This window comes from Rhinoderma darwinii, chromosome 5 (assembly GCF_050947455.1).
Source record: "Rhinoderma darwinii isolate aRhiDar2 chromosome 5, aRhiDar2.hap1, whole genome shotgun sequence".
Lineage (NCBI taxonomy): Eukaryota > Metazoa > Chordata > Amphibia > Anura > Rhinodermatidae > Rhinoderma > Rhinoderma darwinii.
Window position 1 is genome coordinate 5,111,616 of NC_134691.1, and position 22,264 is coordinate 5,133,879.

General features: G+C 41.0%; 1 protein-coding gene across 1 annotated transcript in view; it reads right to left on the reverse strand.

Moving 5' to 3' along the window:
- Window positions 1–634: 634 nt before the first annotated feature.
- LOC142652299 (uncharacterized) overlaps window positions 635–22,264 on the reverse strand; it is a 54,859-nt gene continuing 33,229 nt past the window's right edge. The window contains exons 3-5 of the mRNA XM_075827948.1: window positions 10,871–11,278; window positions 3,203–3,276; window positions 635–2,065 (exon numbers count right to left, since the gene is read on the reverse strand). Of these exons, the coding sequence (XP_075684063.1) occupies window positions 1,964–2,065; window positions 3,203–3,276; window positions 10,871–11,278 (584 nt within the window). The 3' untranslated portion in view covers window positions 635–1,963. The remainder of the gene's footprint in view (window positions 2,066–3,202; window positions 3,277–10,870; window positions 11,279–22,264) is intronic.

Below are 22,264 nucleotides of genomic sequence, written 5' to 3' on the forward strand. Positions count from 1 at the left end.
ACTACAGCTTTATTGTATGTACAATGGTGGGACGCAGGGGTCCTGTGAACCCAAAACGAGCACACGAAAAAGCACGTAACAGGCAGCAGTGGACAGGGCTGGATATTACATTGGTAAAGTAAGGGTGTTGCCCCAGGACCGCCATCATTTCGGGGCAACCAACAATTGCCACCACCACTCATGGCACTATGGCATTATGTGTTCACTATAGAGCGCTGCCATGTCAGCATTGTATGGCGGTATAATGCAGGCACTTTGGTTGTATTTGGGTTACGTGCTTTGCTATAACTTGGCTTATATGATGACCGTACACTTTACTTCCATGAGCATGCACAAAGGTTTAACCAAAGGCCTCCGCAGACCTCGACACAGCCCAGATAAAACATAAGAGCCTAATGTTTATGGTTATCATCTGCCTCCAGGACCACGAGCGTCGCGGCGGATCAGCCACGTTGGAATATTTCATCCAATTCTCCTTGGATCTCCATGGGAATGAACGATACCAGAAGTGTCCAGCAGCCACTCGTCCTTCTTTCCCCCGGGGACTTTCGTGCGTACAGGACAGCGGACAGATCGACGTGGCATAACTGCTGGTTCAACAACTTCCACCAATAGGAATGAGCAATAAAAGTAACTCAATAATATATTTATTATAACATTCAAATATATATTAAATGTTCTTATGTACGAATAAAATATCTATAAAAAACTAAAGCATAGCATAAAACGACAAAAATATTACTTAGTAGCATCAACCAACATGAAGGATTAACAAACATCAGACAAGGGGTCATTTTCATCAAGCAAAGCCAAGGTTACGCTCTATAGATGACGTTTATTTTCCATTTTCTACATGAAATCCTCTGAACATTCATAAATACATCCCTTTTTTCATTCCATTTTTGTCCTGTGCTCTGCAGCAATGTCTTTATATCATCTGAGTATGACACAGCAGAATGTTCCAGGGTTTATCATAGCGACATCATGTCTTAAGAACAAAGCTGCATCATAAATGCCTTTTTCTGTTTGCTCTTCCTTGTATCCCCTCAGAAAACACACAACTTATATTCAGTTTCATTCCTTCAACTTTTCCCCTTGTCTTGCGTGTTTTGAGTTTAAAGGACCTGATACAAGTCTGTGCAGAATATAGAGACAATTTATCTTTCTGTGACCGCTATCCTATACGCAGCGACGTGTACTGAATTGGTAGTCACCCAAACAGGAAGTAAAGTGGTTGCTAAGCAACCATAGCTCACCTAGTTTTCAGCATACAGTCTGATTGGGCCGGAAGGAGTAGAAACAAAGTTATATATAGCAAGAGTATGTAATACTGATTATACCGTGTGATGTGGCTACTGCAGTGGACTTAGATTGTAAATTAAACACCCCCCTCCCAGACCTATAGTATAGTAGTATTAGTTTCTTATTCATTTAAGCTTTAGAGACCCCCATCTATCACACTTTTACACACTGCGACCACTGCCTCTGCACCCCGTCTGACGCAGTATAGCATGGTCCACAAGGCGTCTTACTCAATACATGTTCTGGATATATCATTTACTGTGTTTTATACTTAAAATATTAGAGACCACAGTCAGGCTGATGGGCCTCTTAGCCCCTGGGGCAAGATTAGTGATGTCACCTCGTAAGTGAGAATTAATGGGAGGCAAATAGTTAAGTGACCCGTCCACTCCATCGAGATCTGCAGGTGCGAATCCTCCACTGGAAACCCTAAACTTTGTGGTAATAAGGAAGTTTGTGAGCGCCTTGGCCCCCTATCCCTTGGTCACAGTAAAATTGCCCAAAAGCTTACCTCCACACGCCACTTATAAAAGAAAAAAATCTGGAAAAAACAAAAATAAATTGTCCTACAATGGCAGCAGGTTCTTCCTTTTATATTACATCGCAGGCACACGTTTTGCTTTAGATTGCGGAAAAGTCGCGAGCTGCATAAACCGGAATATTAATTTGTGTTAGAACCCAAACACATCATCTGTGTTCTCTCTGGTCCCAGGGTCACGGTCACGTCTTCAAGCTGCAAAGTCTTGTGAAAAAATTCACAGGCCTAACAGAAAAAAAAAACCATGTAGAGTACATGAGGCAAGAAAAAACGAAGGGGAAGACGGCGATAATACAAGGAACCGACCACCAGGTCAGGTCCCTATTACATCTTACAGATGCCCTTATAATGAAGCTGAACTAGTGGGCACAATAGTAGACCATCCTCAAAAGTGCCCATCAGGGGCTGGAAAATATCTGCCACATACAGTATGCTTCACCCCTTTGTGAGTCCGTTATTCAGGCTAAGGGGGTCACATGGCACAGAGGAACATGAAGAGTCCTCTGCAGTCCGGGAGGTGGGCTCAGACCAGTGATTGGGCCTTTGTGAGGCCATTTAATGGGTGCAATTATACCCGTCAGTTCAGCTTTGATAAGATATAGTACAGACTCCCTAATCTAAAAGGGGAAGAAGGTATATGCACATTTTGACAAAGCTCCACCCCCAAATATTCAGACCACGCCCCACATAATTTGCCGATTCCCATACAACACGGTCGTCCACACTGCTCCCCAAGGCAATATGGGAGAAGAAGGCAAGTGTGTAATGTATCGACCATTGTTAGTGTTGCAATCCTTGGCCCAGAGGTGTAACTTGCAGCTCTTGGGCCCCAATGCGAAATCTCTACCAGCCCCCCCCCCCCCCCACGCCTAACTAGTGCCATTATAATACTGGTGTATAATACTCTTATGTGCCAGAGAAGCCTTTGGGCCCTTTTAGGGACCGGTGCCTCTGTTAACTCTGCACCCCTTATAGCTACACCCCTGCATAGACCTGAAAAGACTACAGGAAACATTATAATCACATCAGGGCCTGGTTATAGGGGGGCAGAGGTAGCAGTTGCACCCGGCCCTGGTATCCTAGGGGACCTAAGACCCTTCTGCCACATAACAAAAGGCTAGTTGTATACAAAGCACATGGTAGGTGGGGGACCCTGTTTTTGCATTGGGGCCCAGGAGCTATTCGTTACGTCTCTGGTCACATTTAGCATTGAGTTAACCCATTACTTGTAGGAATCATGGACGATATAATATAGATAGTACTGGAATCCTCATCATCCCCATTTTTACCATTGATATTACTATTATATTATTAACACATTTAATGCAAACATGGTATCGTTAGTATCGTTACGGAAATTACCTTCTTCAAAAATTTTTGCATTGCCTCATCTTTAGGAGCGCTGCTCTGAATCTTCACCCTTATTGAAAGGCGACCTGTAGGGAGATCATTTTATTATAAATTCCGGACTTTATATCGTTTGTCCACAATAATGTTTGTAGAAGACACTTATTTTGTCAAAATAAGACACGATAACAAATACAAAAGTTTTAGCCTATTCCAGCACTGTCGGTGCCAGTCTACTGATCTAAACTGGTTTGTCCGATATAAAACCCTCCGATAAACAAGAAAAAACTTATTAGGTAAATCTGGACCAATGGGGGAGGGGGGTTCCCAATTCATTTATTAATTGGAGCATAAAGCAGCTATAAAGAGTATCCCTCTTTCTGGAGGACCTGGCACGTCCGTACACTACACAGACAGAACATTGATTTCAATGGGCACCATGTAATACTTTGTTTCTCCTGTGGCGGCGCTGCAGGACACTTGAGGTGAAGTTCTCCCACAGATAACGGCACTCCGGACAGCAGGGCACTCCGGACAGCAGGGCACTCCGGACAATCACATTTCGTAAGAAGGGACACCTGAATCAAATCTCAAAGTGGAGAACCCCTATAGCTACCTAAATAATGTATTTACCCTGCTCCAAACCACCGGCCGGCCCAGTGCAGAATTTGTCTTATTAATAACCAATACCAGTCCTGGAGGAGTCAGGACCCCCCAGTGAATAACAACAACGCAAAACTTTATGGAGTTTCCTTTTAATTTAAGCAGCAGCTAATAGGACTTCTATTCAGTGTAGTCTTAGGCCCTGTTCACACTAAGTTTTTTTGGTGCTGATTTTGACGCGGAAAACACATCGGAATCAGCGCCAAAAAACATCAGAAGTCGCCCCCATTGATTTCAATGAGAGGCAGAGGCATGTCCTTTCTCGTATTCGAGTGTCTTTCGCAGAATTTCTTGCCGCGGTTCTAGTATTAGCTTTAATGTCCGTGGACGAAAAACTCAGTGAAGAACAAAGTGGAGAACCCCTATAGCTAACCGCGGAAAAAAAGCGCAGGCAGGTCAAAATCTTCCTCAAAATTCCTAAAGGAATTCTATGGGGGTGTTCACACGGAGTATTTTGGCGTGAAACTCGCGTCGGAAACACAGCAAAAAAGTGCCCGAAATCGCCTCCCGTTGATTTCAATGGGAGGCGGAGGCGTTTTTTTCCTGCGAGCGGTTTCTACTGCTCGCGGGAAAAAGAAGCGACATGCCGTTTCTTCGGGCATTTCCATCTGTGACCTCCTATTGACACCAATGTGAGGCACAGACAGCGGTTTTCACTGCAATTTTTGCTCGCGGTGCTCAATGGCCGCGACCGAAAAACGATGCGAAAAGTGCGACAAAGAGAGTGCAGGCAGGTCAAAATCGTTTGTCAAAATTGTTCACACAGGGCGGATATGCTGCATAAAAGCACACAGTGTATCCGCCGTGTGTGCCGCAGGGAAATCCGTCCGAAAAAAACCACCAAATTGTGGTGCAGTTTTCCAGCCGGAGTGTCCGCTGCTGAAAACTGCGCAGAAAAAAATAAAAACAAAGGATACTTACCATGGCGACACGTCCCTCTGACGTCCTGACGCTCTGCAGCCCTGGTATGACGTTTCATCCCATGTGATGTGAACGCTGCGGTCTGTGATTGGCCTGTGATTGGCTGCAACAGTCACATGGGATGAAACGTCATCCCAGGAGGCCGGCCTGGATGAAGAAACACAGAATTCTGGGTAAGTATACATTTCTTTTTTTCTCGGAGTTTAATATTTAGGGGGGCGGAATCGCAGAAACGCCGCCGCAAAAAAAAACGCAACATCTGCTATTTGTTGCGGGTTTTACCTCCCCATTGAATTCAATGGGGAAATCCCGCAACAAATAAGCAGCTTTTTTTGCAAATACAATCGACATGCTGCGGATTGAAAATCTGCACCGCAGATCAATTTCTGAGCCGTTTTTCCGCTCAACATTTACGCAGCGTGAGAATGAGGGTTTGTTCAAATCTCATCCACTTTGCTGCTACTGTATTATGCTGCGGATTATCTGCAACTAAATCCATTGCGAAAAATCTGCAGTATTTACGCTACATGTGAACTGACCCTAACAATGTGGAGTAAACTGCAGTCTCGAAGTCACATTTCTTACCATTCTAGGTCTGTCCACCAGGTGGCGATCTATACACACAGTAACACCAGCTCGAAGTATTCCAGTCATCCTGGTCGTGATATAACTACTGGCGGAGAGTTTATAAATCTTTAAGACGTTATCGTAAAGATCATTGTGAATACAGCGAAAGATCAACCATCAGTAATGACGCAAAATAGCAGTTACTGCCTAAGGCCCCCTGCACACGACCGTGCCCGTGATTACGAGCATTTCCGGCCACTGACGGCCAGGAACCGTGCTCCCATATAAAGTATGGAAGCACGTCCGTAAAAAGCAAAAAACATGACGGACCAATTTTTGCGGTGCCTTTCTACTGCACTGACACCTTCCCGTATACATACAGAAAGGTGACCATCGGCCATAGAAATGAATGGGTCCACAATTACGGTCCTATGTAACACCACATATAACACAGTGATAGCTCTCTCAGTACAGATAATGTAGTAGATGTTACCTGCAGTCCTATGTAACACCACAGATAACACAGTGATAACTCTCTGAGTACAGATAATGTAGTATATGTTACCTGCAGTCCTATGTAACACCACATATAACACAGTGATAGCTCTCTCAGTACAGATAATGTAGTAGATGTTACCTGCAGTCCTATGTAACACCACAGATAACACAGTGATAGCTCTCTCAGTACAGATAATGTAGTAGATGTTACCTGCAGTCCTATGTAACACCACAGATAACACAGTGATAGCTCTCTCAGTACAGATAATGTAGTAGATGTTACCTGCAGTCCTATGTAACACCACATATAACACAGTGATAACTATCGGAGTACAGATAATGTAGTAGTGTTACCTGCAGTCCTATGTAACACCACATATAACACAGTGATAACTCTCTGAGGACATATAATGTAGTAGATGTTACCTGCAGTCCTATGTAACACCACATATAACACAGTGATAACACACTGAGGACATAAAATGTAGTAGATGTTACCTGCAGTCCTATGTAACACCACAGATAACACAGTGAGAACTCTCTGAGTACAGATAATGTAGTAGATATTACCTGCAGTCCTATGTAACACCACAGATAACACAGTGATAACTCTCTGAGTACAGATAATGTAGTAGATGTTACCTGCAGTCCAATGTAACACCACATATAACACAGTGATAACTCTCTGAGTACAGATAATGTAGTAGTTACCTGCAGTCCTATGTAACACCACATATAACACAGTGATAACACTCTGAGTACAGATAATGTAGAAGTTACCTGCAGTCCTATGTAACACCACATATAACACAGTGATAACTCTCGGAGTACAGATAATGTAGTAGATGTTACCTGCAGTCCTATGTAACACCACAGATAACACAGTGATAACTCTCTGAGTACAGATAATGTAGTAGATGTTACCTGCAGTCCTATGTAACACCACAGATAACACAGTAATATATCTCTGAGTACAGATAATGAAGTAGATGTTTCCTGCAGTCCTATGTAACACCACAGATAACACAGTAATATCTCTCTGAGTACAGATAATGTAGATGTTTCCTGCAGTCCTATGTAACACCACAGATAACATACAGTGATAACTCTCTGAGTACAGATAATGAAGTAGATGTTACCTGCAGTCCTATGTAATACCACAGATAACACAGTGATGCCTCTCTGAGTACAGATAATGTAGTAGATGTTACCTGCAGTCCTATGTAACACCACAGATAACACAGTGATAACTCTCTGAGTACTGATAATGTAGTAGATGTTACCTGCAATCCTATGTAACACCACAGATAACACAGTGATAACTATCGGAGTACAGATAATGTAGTAGTGTTACCTGCAGTCCTATGTAACACCACAGATAACACAGTGAGAACTCTCTGAGTACAGATAATGTAGTAGATATTACCTGCAGTCCTATGTAACACCACAGATAACACACAGTGATAACTGAGTACAGATAATGTAGTAGATGTTACCTGCAGTCCTATGTAACACCACAGATAACACAGTGATAACTCTCTGTGTACAGATAATGTAGTAGATGTTTCCAGCAGTCCTATGTAACACTACAGATAACACAGTAATAACTCTCTGAGTACAGATAATGTAGTAGATGTTACCTGCATTCCTATATAACACCACAGGTAACACAGTGATAACTCTCTGAGTACAGATAATGTAGTAGAGGTTACCTGCAGTCCTTTGTAACACCATAGATAACACAGTGATAACTCTCTGAGTAGAGATAATGTAGTAGATGTTACCTGCAGTCCTATGTAACACCACAGGTAACAGTGATAACTCTCTGAGTAGAGATAATGTAGTAGATGTTACCTGCAGTCCTATGTAACACCACAGGTAACAGTGATAACTCTCTGAGTACAGATAATGTAGTAGAGGTTACCTGCAGTCCTATGTAACACCACAGATAACACAGTACTATATCTCTGAGTACAGATAATGAAGTAGATGTTTCCTGCAGTCCTATGTAACACCACAGATAACACAGTAATATCTCTCTGAGTACAGATAATGTAGATGTTTCCTGCAGTCCTATGTAACACCACAGATAACACAGTGATAACTCTCTGAGTACAGATAATGTAGTAGATGTTACCTGCAGTCCTATGTAACACCACAGATAACACACTGATAACTCTCTGAGTACAGATAATGTAGTAGATGTTACCTGCAGTCCTATGTAACACCACAGATAACACAGTGATAACTCTCTGAGAACAGATAATGTAGTAGATGTTACCTGCTGTCCTATGTAACATCACAGATAACACAGTGATAACTCTCTGAGTACAGATAATGTAGTATGTTACCTGCAGTCCTATGTAACACCACAGATAACACAGTGATCACTCTCTGATTACAGATAATGTAGTAGATGTTACCTGCAGTCATATGTAACACCACAGATAACACAGTGATAACTCTCTGAGTACAGATAATGTAGTAGATGTTACCTGCAGTCCTATGTAACACCACAGATAACACAGTAATATATCTCTGAGTACAGATAATGAAGTAGATGTTTCCTGCAGTCCTATGTAACACCACAGATAACACAGTGATAACTCTCTGAGTACAGATCATGTAGATGTTTCCTGCAGTCCTATGTAACACCACAGATAACATACAGTGATAACTCTATGAGTAGAGATAATGTAGTAGATGTTACCTGCAGTCCTATGTAACACCACAGGTAACACAGTGATAACTCTCTGAATACAGATAATGTAGTTGATGTTACCCGCAGTCCTATGTAACACCACAGATAACACAGTGATAACTCTCTGAGTACTGATAATGTAGTAGATGTTACCTGCAGTCCTATGTAACACCACAGATAACACAGTGATAACTGAGTACAGATAATGTAGTAGATGTTACCTGCAGTCCTATGTAACACCACAGATAACACATTGATAACTCTCTGAGAACAAATAATGTAGTAGATGTTACCTGCAGTCCTATGTAACCCCACAGATAATACACAGTTCTAACTCAATGAGTGCAGATACTATAGTAGTGTTACCTGCAGTCCTATGTAACACCACAGATAACACAGTAATATATCTCTGAGTACAGATAATGTAGTAGATGTTACCTGCAGTCCTATGTAACACCACAGATAACACAGTAATATCTCTCTGAGTACAGATAATGTAGATGTTTCCTGCAGTCCTATAGAACACCACAGATAACACAGTGATAACTCTCTGAGTACAGATAATGTAGATGTTTCCTGCAGTCCTATGTAGCACCACAGATAACACAGTGATAACTCTCTGAGTAGAGATAATGTAGTAGATGTTACCTGAAGCCCTTATAACACCACAGGTAACACAGTGATAACTCTCTGAGTACAGATAATGTAGTAGATGTTACCCGCAGTCCTATGTAACACCACAGATAACACAGTGATAACTCTCTGAGTACAGATAATGTAGTAGTGTTACCTGCAGTCCTATGTAACACCACAGATAACACAGTGATAACTCTCTGAGTAGAGATAATGTAGTAGATGTTACCTGCAGTCCTATGTAACACCACAGATAACAGTGATAACTCTCTGAGTACAGATAATGTAGTAGAGGTTACCTGAGGTCCTATGTAACACCACAGATAACACATTGATAACTCTCTGAGAACAAATAATGTAGTAGATGTTACCTGCAGTCCTATGTAACCCCACAGATAACACACAGTGATAACTCTCTGAGTACAGATAATGTAGATGTTTCCTGCAGTCCTATATATCACCACAGATAACACAGTGATAACTCTCTGAGTAGAGATAATGTAGTAGATGTTACCTGCAGTCCTATGTAACACCACAGATAACAGTGATAACTCTCTGAGTACAGATAATGTAGTAGAGGTTACCTGAGGTCCTATGTAACACCACAGATAACACATTGATAACTCTCTGAGAACAAATAATGTAGTAGATGTTACCTGCAGTCCTATGTAACCCCACCGATAACACACAGTGATAACTCTCTGAGTACAGATAATGTAGATGTTTCCTGCAGTCCTATATATCACCACAGATAACACAGTGATAACTCTCTGAGTACAGATAATGTAGTAGAGGTTACCTGCAGTCCTATGTAACACCACAGATAACACACAGTGATAACTGAGTACAGATAATGTAGTAGATGTTACCTGCAGTCCTATTTAACACCACAGATAACACATTGATAACTCTCTGAGAACAAATAATTTTGTAGATGTTACCTGCAGTCCTATGTAACACCACAGATAACACAGTGATAACTCTCTGAGTACAGATAATGTAGTAGATGTTACCTGCAGTCCTATGTAACACCACAGATAACACAGTGATAACTCACTGAGTGCAGATACTATAGTAGTGTTACCTGCAGTCCTATGTAACAGCACAGATAACACAGTGATAACTCTCTGAGTACAGATAATGTAGTAGATGTTACCTGCAGTCCTATGTAACACCACAGATAACACAGTGATAACTCTCTGAGTACAGATAATGTAGTAGTGTTACCTGCAGTCCTATGTAACACCACAGATAACACAGTGATAACTCACTGAGTGCAGATACTATAGTAGTGTTACCTGCAGTCCTATGTAACAGCACAGATAACACAGTGATAACTCTCTGAGTACAGATAATGTAGTAGATGTTACCTGCAGTCCTATGTAACACCACAGATAACACAGTGATAACTCTCTGAGTACAGATAATGTAGTAGTGTTACCTGCAGTCCTATGTAACACCACAGATAACACAGTGATAACTCTCTGAGTACAGATAATGTAGTAGACGTTATATGCAGTCCTATGTAACACATCATGGCGCTACATCTGTACATTTACTTTTCCATTTCTTAGTGTTTTCCAGTTTCCCCAGTCATCCTAAAAAGCATTAGCATATGTTGTTTTAATGTTAATTATTAGAGCTCCATTTATTGCCACTACTGCCCCCTAGTGATTAAATATACATGAAACAGGTCTCACCTGAAGAGTTAGTGACGGCTCTGGATCTCTTTATTGACCTTGGCATGCTCTTGTCATTGACTCTAGTTCCTGGACTAGTGCCAGACATGTGGGTCATAGCAGATGACCACTTGGTACTTGTTGTTGTGGCTGTGCCAGCGCCACTTGTGTTTCTGTTTGTTGCAGACGTCGGAAATGGAACTGTGGCACCATTCATGCTGGTCGAGGTGCTGTCCATAGTTACTGTAGTATCTTGTGTGGGAGTGGTGACAGCTGGCATGATGCTGGTGCTGTGCCAGGGAGCCAGCTGTATAGAAACGTTCCCTCCAGTCACTATATGGAACCCTGCGGGTGACATTGGGCTTTTCTGGTCCTCAGTGATCGTAGTAAATTCTATGGTGTCATTCTGTGCCCACACCAGCAGAAAACCTAAATCAAGGAAGAAATTACCATGAAATTCTAGGCATGAAACAGACCCCGGGGCATATCCCCTGAAAGGAAAGCAAACGCCCTACTGTGCCAATGGGCAAAACGGGAACAACCATGTCCCCGATACATAGAAAGCAGTTCCCTAAATCGGAGCCACAATATGGAAACAAAGCTGGATAATAGGGGATGGGGATGGCGCAATTACCCCTGGACCTACATGACTTATGAGTCTCCACTACTCATGCTCACACCCTAAATTGGGCATTCAGATTCAGGGGTGCCAAGAACAAAAGGCCTAGACACCCTCATATAGTTCCTAAAGAGGCACATTGCATACAGCGGGGACGGTGCCAATCAGCAGAACGCAACCATAATATTGTATTGCTGCTCATTTAGGCCTCTGTATAGCAATATTATTTGGATACTGTACGGCAATATTATTTGTATAGTCTATGGCACTATTATTAGGATACTATATGGCACTATTATGTGCATACTGTACCGCTCTGTTATTTGGATGCTGTATGGCACTATTATTTGGATGCTGTATGGCACTATTATTTGGATGCTGTATGGCACTATTATTTGAATGCTGTATGGCACTATTATGTGAATACTGTATGGCACTATTATTTGGATGCTGTATGGTGCTATTATTTGGATTCTGTATGCCACTATTATTTGGATGCTGTATGGCACTATTATGTGAATACTGTATGGTACTATTATTAGGATACTATATGGCACTATTATGTGCATACTGTACCGCTCTGTTATTTGGATGCTGTATGGCACTATTATTTGGATGCTGTAAGGCACTATTATTTGAATGCTGTATGGCACTATTATGTGAATACTGTATGGCACTATTATTTGGATGCTGTATGGTGCTATTATTTGGATTCTGTATGGCACTATTATTTGGATGCTGTATGGCACTATTATGTGAATACTGTATGCCACTATTATTTGGATGCTGTATGGCACTATTATGTGAATACTGTATGGCACTATTATTTGGATGCTGTATGGCACTATTATTTGGATGCTGTATGGCACTATTATTTGGATGCTGTAGGACACTATTATGTGAATACTGTATGGCACTATTATTTGGATGCTGTATGGCACTATTATTTGGATGCTGTAGGACACTATTATGTGAATACTGTATGGCACTATTATTTGGATGCTGTATGGCACTATTATTTGGATACTGTATAGTGCTATTATTTGGATGCTGTATGGCACTATTATTTGGATGCTGTATGGCACTATTATTTGGATGCTGTATGGCACTATTATTTGGATGCTGTATGGTGCTATTATGTGAATACTGTACAGCACTATTATTTGGATGCTGTATGGCACTATTATTTGGATGCTGTATGGCACTATTATTTGGATACTGTATAGTGCTATTATTTGGATGCTGTATGGTGCTATTATTTGGATACTTTATGGCGTGATTATTGGTGCACAATATGGTTGTTATTAGGCAGATTTTTTTTTTTAAACTATTCTCTATCTCTTTCCAAGAAATAGGAAAGTTGCCCACAATTGTTTTGTCCAGGGCCACATATCATGCTCCTGCTCTATGTGAACTTAATTCCAAAACTCCCATAATTTGTTTGCCAAAAGTAAAGACATGAAGCCTTTCTCAGAGAGGAGAGATTGGCCGGATACACAATATAGACTCCAAGATCTTCCGTATTGCAAGAGGAGGAAACCGCCGCTGCCAGAAGAAGCCTCTGCACAGACACAAGGAAGTCAGGATTTCCTGTCCATGTGCGTCTCAAGATGTAGGTGAAATGCGTAGCGCTCCGGGATTACACAGCACAATGCCGCTACATCTCCCCTACATGGAAAATAACTTCCCGTCGTGGAACTTGATATATGATCCAGGCAACAAGAAATCATGCGGCTGTGAGAGTGCACAGGACAGGGAGGTCTTATAGGAAATTATCAGTCCCCTTGTGTGGGGTATATCAATGTTCAATGCCATTACTAAGCATGTAGGAATCGTCACCCAACTTTCCGGAGATCCTGAATGACAGATAAATCTTCACTGTTGAATTGAGTTAGATAGCCCCCTTAATAGTACAATGATTATATCATGCAGCCATCTTTCCCAATTTTGCTGGGTCAATAACGACATTTAGCCCCCAGTCTCGCTCATTCCGCTTCCTTGGGCAACCCTACTACTGAAGACTCCATGTATGACCAGAGCCAGAGTGAAGGCCACAACGGTGCAGCAGGAAAGGACTACCAGCCCCATCATTTCTAAATGCTTACCTGGCACCCCTGTGCAGTGGGTTTCTCGGTCGTAGTTCAGCGCATGAACATATCCATGGGCCATAGCTGGGTATATTGTGCGGTGGTGGTAGCTGTGTGACGTGTGTAGGGTGATGCCATATACATCTCCTATAGTTTGCTCCAGCGCAGTAACTAGACCTTCCTACACCCGAGGCAGAGGTTCAGTTAGCCGCACATGCATTTTTTGCTGCCGGTTTGCATACTACTACTAATTTGCATGCCGTTTTGTAGGCCTGCTATGTTTATAGCCCTAATTTTCACTGTGCAGTTTTTTGCACCTCGTATTGCGCTATTGCTTGCCCTCTGCATGGGCCCCGTTATGTACACCTTGTGTTGTTCTGTTACTTGTGCTCTGCATGGGCCAGTTATTTGCACCTTGTATTACTCGGTTATTAGGGCATGACCAGACGTGGCTGAGTTCTGCATACACTGTCCACATCAATGCCGCACAGAATCTGCGTTGCAGATTCTGTTGCGGCTCTGCCTAAAATGAGCATTAAATTGATGCGGACTGGCCGTTGCGTATTGAGGGGAAAGTACTTCCCTTCTCTCTATCAGTGCAGGATAGAGAGAAGGGACAGCACTTTCCCTAGTGAAAGTAAAGGAATTTCATACTTACCGGCCATTAACTTGGTGACGCGTCCCTCTTTCGCCATCCAGCCCGACCTCCCTGGATGACGCGGCAGTCCATGTGACCGCTGCAGCCTGTGATTGGCCTGTGATTGGCTGCAGCCTGTGATTGGCCTGTGATTGGCTGCAGCCTGTGATTGGCCTGTGATTGGCTGCAGCCTGTGATTGGCCTGTGATTGGCTGCAGCCGTCACTTGGACTGAAACGTCATCCCGGGAGGCCGGACTGGAGGAAGAAGCAGGGAGTTCTCGGTAAGTATGAACTTCTATTTTTTTTACTGGTTGATGTATATTGTGATCGGTAGTCACTGGCCAGGGTGCTGAAACAGTTACTGCCGATCGCTTAACTCTTTCAGCACCCTGGACAGTGACTATTTACGGACGTCGCCTAGCAACGCTCCCGTAATTATGGTTGCACACACGTAGTCACCCGTAATTACGGGAGCCCCATTGACTTCCTCAGTCTGGCTGTAGACCTAGAAATACATAGGTCCAGCCAGAATGAAGAAATGTCATGTTAGTAAAACCAATACGCTCCGCAGCACATATAACATGTACATGACATCTGCAGACTTCATTGCGGAATTTAGAATCTCCATTGAAGTCAAAGGAGAAATTCCGCAATGAGTCCGCAACCAGTCCGCTACACGTCCGCAACAGCCAGAGTATGCTGCGGACATCAAATTCCACACCGCAGCCTATGCTCCGCAGCGGAATTGTCCGCAACGTGCAAACGAACCCTACTAAAAAGAAGAGGAAGGCAATGGAGAAACGGGTCCGCTGCGGATTTCCAGAGCAATTCCGCCACATCTGGTCATGCCCTTAGCACCTTATATTACTCGGTTATTAGCACCTTTTATTACTCGGTTATTAGCACCTTGTATTACTCTGTTATTAGCACCTTGTATTACTCAGTTATTAGCACCTTGTATTACTCGGTTATTTGCACCTTGTATTACTCGGTTATTAGCAACTTGTATTATTCGGTTATTTGCACCTTGTATTATTCGGTTATTAGTACCTTGTATTTCTCGGTTATTAGCACCTTGTATTACTCGGTTATAAGCACCTTGTATTACTCGGTTATTAGCACCTTGTATTACTCGGTTATTAGCACCTTGTATTACTCGGTTATTAGCACCTTGTATTACTCGGTTATTTGCACCTTGTATTACTCGGTTATTAGCACCTTGTATTACTCGGTTATTTGCACCTTGTATTACTCGGTTATTAGCACCTTGTATTACTCGGTTATTAGCACCTTGTATTACTCGGTTATTAGGACCTTGTATTGCTCGGTTATTTGCACCTTGTATTACTCGGTTATTTGCACCTTGTATTACTCGGTTATTTGCACCTTGTATTGCTCGGTTATTTGCACCTTGTATTGCTCGGTTATTTGCACCTTGTATTACTCGGTTATTAGCACCTTGTATTACTCTGTTATTAGGACCTTGTATTGCTCGGTTATTTGCACCTTGTATTACTCGGTTATTAGCACCTTGTATTACTCGGTTATTAGCACCTTGTGTTACTCGGTTATTTGCACCTTGTGTTACTCGGTTATTTGCACCTTGTGTTACTCGGTTATTTGCACCTTGTATTACTCGGTTATTTGCACCTTGTATTGCTCGGTTATTTGCACCTTGTATTACTCGGTTATTAGCACCTTGTATTGCTCGGTTATTAGCACCTTGTATTGCTCGGTTATTTGCACCTTGTATTACTCGGTTATTAGCACCTTGTATTACTCGGTTATTAGCACCTTGTATTACTCTGTTATTAGCACCTTGTATTACTCGGTTATTAGCACCTTGTATTACTCGGTTATTTGCACCTTGTATTACTTGTTATTAGCACCATGTGTTACTCGGTTATTTGCACCTTGTGTTACTCGGTTATTTGCACCTTGTATTACTCGTTATTAGCACCTTGTATTACTCGGTTATTAGCACCTTGTATTACTCGGTTATTAGCACCTTGTATTACTCGGTTATTAGCACCTTGTGTTACTCGGTTATTTGCACCTTGTATTACTCGGTTATTAGCACCTCGTATTACTCGATTATTAGTACCTTGTATTACTCGGTTATTAGCACCTTGTATTACTCGGTTATAAGCACCTTGTATTACTCGATTATTAGCACCTTGTATTACTCAGTTATTAGCACCTTGTATTACTCGGTTATTTGCACCTTGTATTACTCGGTTATTAGCACCTTGTATTACTCGGTTATTTGCACCTTGTATTACTCGGTTATTAGCACCTTGTATTACTCGGTTATTAGCACCTTGTATTGCTCGGTTATTAGCACCTTGTATTACTCGGTTATTAGCACCTTGTATTACTCGGTTATTAGCACCTTGTATTACTCGGTTATTAGCACCTTGTATTACTCGGTTATTAGCACCTTGTATTACTCTGTTATTAGCACCTTGTATTACTCGGTTATTAGCACCTTGTATTACTCGGTTATTTGCACCTTGTATTACTTGTTATTAGCACCATGTGTTACTCGGTTATTTGCACCTTGTATTACTCGTTATTAGCACCTTGTATTACTCGGTTATTAGCACCTTGTATTACTCGGTTATTAGCACCTTGTATTACTCGGTTATTAGCACCTTGTGTTACTCGGTTATTTGCACCTTGTATTACTCGGTTATTAGCACCTTGTATTACTCGGTTATAAGCACCTTGTATTACTCGGTTATTAGCACCTTGTATTACTCAGTTATTAGCACCTTGTGTTACTCGGTTATTAGCACCTTGTGTTACTCGGTTATTTGCACCTTGTATTACTCGGTTATTAGCACCTTGTATTACTCGGTTATTTGCACCTTGTATTACTCGGTTATTAGCACCTTGTATTACTCTGTTATTAGGACCTTGTATTGCTCGGTTATTTGCACCTTGTATTACTCGGTTATTTGCACCTTGTATTACTCGGTTATTAGCACCTTGTATTACTCGGTTATTAGCACCTTGTATTACTCTGTTATTAGGACCTTGTATTGCTCGGTTATTTGCACCTTGTATTACTCGGTTATTAGCACCTTGTATTACTCGGTTATTAGCACCTTGTATTACTCGGTTATTAGCACCTTGTATTACTCGGTTATTTGCACCCTGTATTACTCGTTATTTGCACCTTCTGTTACTCGGTTATTTGCACCTTGTATTACTCGGTTATTAGCACCTTGTATTACTCGGTTATTAGGACCTTGTATTACTCGTTATTTGCACCTTGTATTACTCGGTTATTAGCACCTTGTATTACTCGGTTATTAGCACCTTTTATTACTCGGTTATTAGCACCTTGTATTATTCGGTTATTTGCACCTTGTATTATTCGGTTATTTGCACCTTGTATTACTCGGTTATTAGCACCTTGTAATACTCGGTTATTAGCACCTTTTATTACTCGGTTATTAGCACCTTGTATTATTCGGTTATTAGCACCTTGTATTACTCGGTTATTAGCACCTTTTATTACTCGGTTATTAGCACCTTGTATTACTCGGTTATTTGCACCTTGTATTACTCGGTTATTAGCACCTTGTATTACTCGGTTATTTGCACCTTGTATTACTAGGTTATTTGCACCTTGTATTACTCGGTTATTAGCACCTTGTATTACTCGGTTATTAGCACCTTGTATTACTCGGTTATTAGCACCTTGTATTACTCGGTTATTAGCACCTTGTGTTACTCGGTTATTAGCACCTTGTATTACTCGGTTATTAGTAGCTTGTATTACTCGGTTATTAGCACCTTGTATTACTCGGTTATTAGCACCTTGTATTGCTCTGTTATTAGCACCTTGTATTGCTCGGTTATTTGCACCTTGTATTACTCTGTTATTAGCACCTTGTATTACTCGGTTATTAGCACCTTGTATTACTCGGTTATTAGCACCTTGTATTACTCGGTTATTTGCACCTTGTATTACTCGGTTATTTGCACCTTGTATTACTCGGTTATTAGCACCTTGTATTACTCGGTTATTAGCACCTTGTATTACTCGGTTATTAGCACCTTGTATTACTCGGTTATTTGCACCTTGTGTTACTCGGTTATTTGCACCTTGTGTTACTCGGTTATTTGCACCTTGTATTACTCGGTTATTTGCACCTTGTATTGCTCGGTTATTTGCACCTTGTATTACTCGGTTATTAGCACCTTGTATTACTCTGTTATTAGGACCTTGTATTGCTCGGTTATTAGCACCTTGTATTGCTCGGTTATTTGCACCTTGTATTACTCGGTTATTAGCACCTTGTGTTACTCGGTTATTTGCACCTTGTGTTACTCGGTTATTTGCACCTTGTATTACTCGGTTATTTGCACCTTGTATTACTCTGTTATTAGCACCTTGTATTACTCGGTTATTAGCACCTTGTGTTACTCGGTTATTAGCACCTTGTGTTACTCGGTTATTAGCACCTTGTGTTACTCGGTTATTTGCACCTTGTATTACTCGGTTATTAGCACCTTGTATTACTCGGTTATTAGTAGCTTGTATTACTCGGTTATTAGCACCTTGTATTACTCGGTTATTAGCACCTTGTATTACTCGGTTATTTGCACCTTGTATAACTCGGTTATTTGCACCTTGTATTACTCGGTTATTAGCACCTTGTATTACTCGGTTATTAGCACCTTGTATTACTCGGTTATTAGCACCTTGTATTACTCGGTTATTAGTAGCTTGTATTACTCGGTTATTAGCACCTTGTATTACTCGGTTATTAGCACCTTGTATTACTCGGTTATTTGCACCTTGTATTACTCGGTTATTTGCACCTTGTATTACTCGGTTATTAGCACCTTGTATAACTCGGTTATTAGCACCTTGTATTACTCGGTTATTAGCACCTTGTGTTACTCGGTTATTTGCACCTTGTGTTACTCGGTTATTTGCACCTTGTGTTACTCGGTTATTTGCACCTTGTATTACTCGGTTATTTGCACCTTGTATTGCTCGGTTATTTGCACCTTGTATTACTCGGTTATTAGCACCTTGTATTACTCTGTTATTAGGACCTTGTATTGCTCGGTTATTAGCACCTTGTATTGCTCGGTTATTTGCACCTTGTATTACTCGGTTATTAGCACCTTGTATTACTCGGTTATTAGCACCTTGTATTACTCTGTTATTAGCACCTTGTATTACTCGGTTATTAGCACCTTGTATTACTCGGTTATTTGCACCTTGTATTACTTGTTATTAGCACCATGTGTTACTCGGTTATTTGCACCTTGTGTTACTCGGTTATTTGCACCTTGTATTACTCGTTATTAGCACCTTGTATTACTCGGTTATTAGCACCTTGTATTACTCGGTTATTAGCACCTTGTGTTACTCGGTTATTTGCACCTTGTATTGCTCGGTTATTTGCACCTTGTATTACTCGGTTATTAGCACCTTGTATTACTCTGTTATTAGGACCTTGTATTGCTCGGTTATTAGCACCTTGTATTGCTCGGTTATTTGCACCTTGTATTACTCGGTTATTAGCACCTTGTATTACTCGGTTATTAGCACCTTGTATTACTCGGTTATTAGCACCTTGTATTACTCGGTTATTAGCACCTTGTATTACTCGGTTATTAGCACCTTGTATTACTCGGTTATTTGCACCTTGTATTACTTGTTATTAGCACCATGTGTTACTCGGTTATTTGCACCTTGTGTTACTCGGTTATTTGCACCTTGTATTACTCGTTATTAGCACCTTGTATTACTCGGTTATTAGCACCTTGTATTACTCGGTTATTAGCACCTTGTGTTACTCGTTTATTTGCACCTTGTATTACTCGGTTATTAGCACCTCGTATTACTCGATTATTAGTACCTTGTATTACTCGGTTATTAGCACCTTGTATTACTCGGTTATAAGCACCTTGTATTACACGGTTATTTGCACCTTGTATTACTCAGTTATTAGCACCTTGTATTACTCGGTTATTTGCACCTTGTATTACTCGGTTATTAGCACCCTGTATTACTCGGTTATTAGCACCTTGTATTACTCGTTATTTGCACCTTGTATTACTCTGCTATTAGCACCTTGTATTACTCGGTTATTTGCACCTTGTATTACTCGGTTATTAGCACCTTGTATTACTCGGTTATTAGCACCTTGTATTACTCGGTTATTAGCACCTTGTATTACTCGGTTATTAGGACCTTGTATTGCTCGGTTATTTGCACCTTGTGTTACTCGGTTATTTGCACCTTGTGTTACTCGGTTATTTGCACCTTGTATTACTCGGTTATTTGCACCTTGTATTGCTCGGTTATTTGCACCTTGTATTACTCGGTTATTAGCACCTTGTATTACTCTGTTATTAGGACCTTGTATTGCTCGGTTATTAGCACCTTGTATTGCTCGGTTATTTGCACCTTGTATTACTCGGTTATTAGCACCTTGTATTACTCGGTTATTAGCACCTTGTATTACTCTGTTATTAGCACCTTGTATTACTCGGTTATTAGCACCTTGTATTACTCGGTTATTTGCACCTTGTATTACTTGTTATTAGCACCATGTGTTACTCGGTTATTTGCACCTTGTGTTACTCGGTTATTTGCACCTTGTATTACTCGTTATTAGCACCTTGTATTACTCGGTTATTAGCACCTTGTATTACTCGGTTATTAGCACCTTGTGTTACTCGGTTATTTGCACCTTGTATTGCTCGGTTATTTGCACCTTGTATTACTCGGTTATTAGCACCTTGTATTGCTCGGTTATTAGCACCTTGTATTGCTCGGTTATTTGCACCTTGTATTACTCGGTTATTTGCACCTTGTATTACTCGGTTATTAGCACCTTGTATTACTCGGTTATTAGCACCTTGTATTACTCTGTTATTAGCACCTTGTATTACTCGGTTATTAGCACCTTGTATTACTCGGTTATTTGCACCTTGTATTACTTGTTATTAGCACCATGTGTTACTCGGTTATTTGCACCTTGTGTTACTCGGTTATTTGCACCTTGTATTACTCGTTATTAGCACCTTGTATTACTCGGTTATTAGCACCTTGTATTACTCGGTTATTAGCACCTCGTGTTACTCGGTTATTTGCACCTCGTATTACTCGGTTATTAGCACCTCGTATTACTCGATTATTAGTACCTTGTATTACTCGGTTATTAGCACCTTGTATTACTCGGTTATAAGCACCTTGTATTACTCGGTTATTAGCACCTTGTATTACTCGGTTATTTGCACCTTGTATTACTCAGTTATTAGCACCTTGTATTACTCGGTTATTTGCACCTTGTATTACTCGGTTATTAGCACCCTGTATTACTCGGTTATTAGCACCTTGTATTACTCGTTATTTGCACCTTGTATTACTCTGCTATTAGCACCTTGTATTACTCGGTTATTTGCACCTTGTATTACTCGGTTATTAGCACCTTGTATTACTCGGTTATTAGCACCTTGTATTACTCGGTTATTAGCACCTTGTATTACTCGGTTATTAGGACCTTGTATTGCTCGGTTATTTGCACCTTGTATTACTCGGTTATTTGCACCTTCTATTACTCGGTTATTTGCACCTTGTATTGCTCGGTTATTTGCACCTTGTATTGCTCGGTTATTTGCACCTTGTATTACTCGGTTATTAGCACCTTGTATTACTCTGTTATTAGGACCTTGTATTGCTCGGTTATTTGCACCTTGTATTACTCGGTTATTTGCACCTTGTATTACTCGGTTATTAGCACCTTGTATTACTCGGTTATTAGCACCTTGTATTACTCTGTTATTAGGACCTTGTATTGCTCGGTTATTTGCACCTTGTATTACTCGGTTATTAGCACCTTGTATTACTCGGTTATTAGCACCTTGTGTTACTCTGTTATGTGCACCTTGTATTACTCGGTTATTTGCACCTTGTATTACTCGGTTATTTGCACCTTGTATTACTCGGTTATTAGCACCTTGTATTACTCAGTTATTTGCACCTTGTATTACTCGGTTATTTGCACCCTGTATTACTCGGTTATTAGCACCTTGT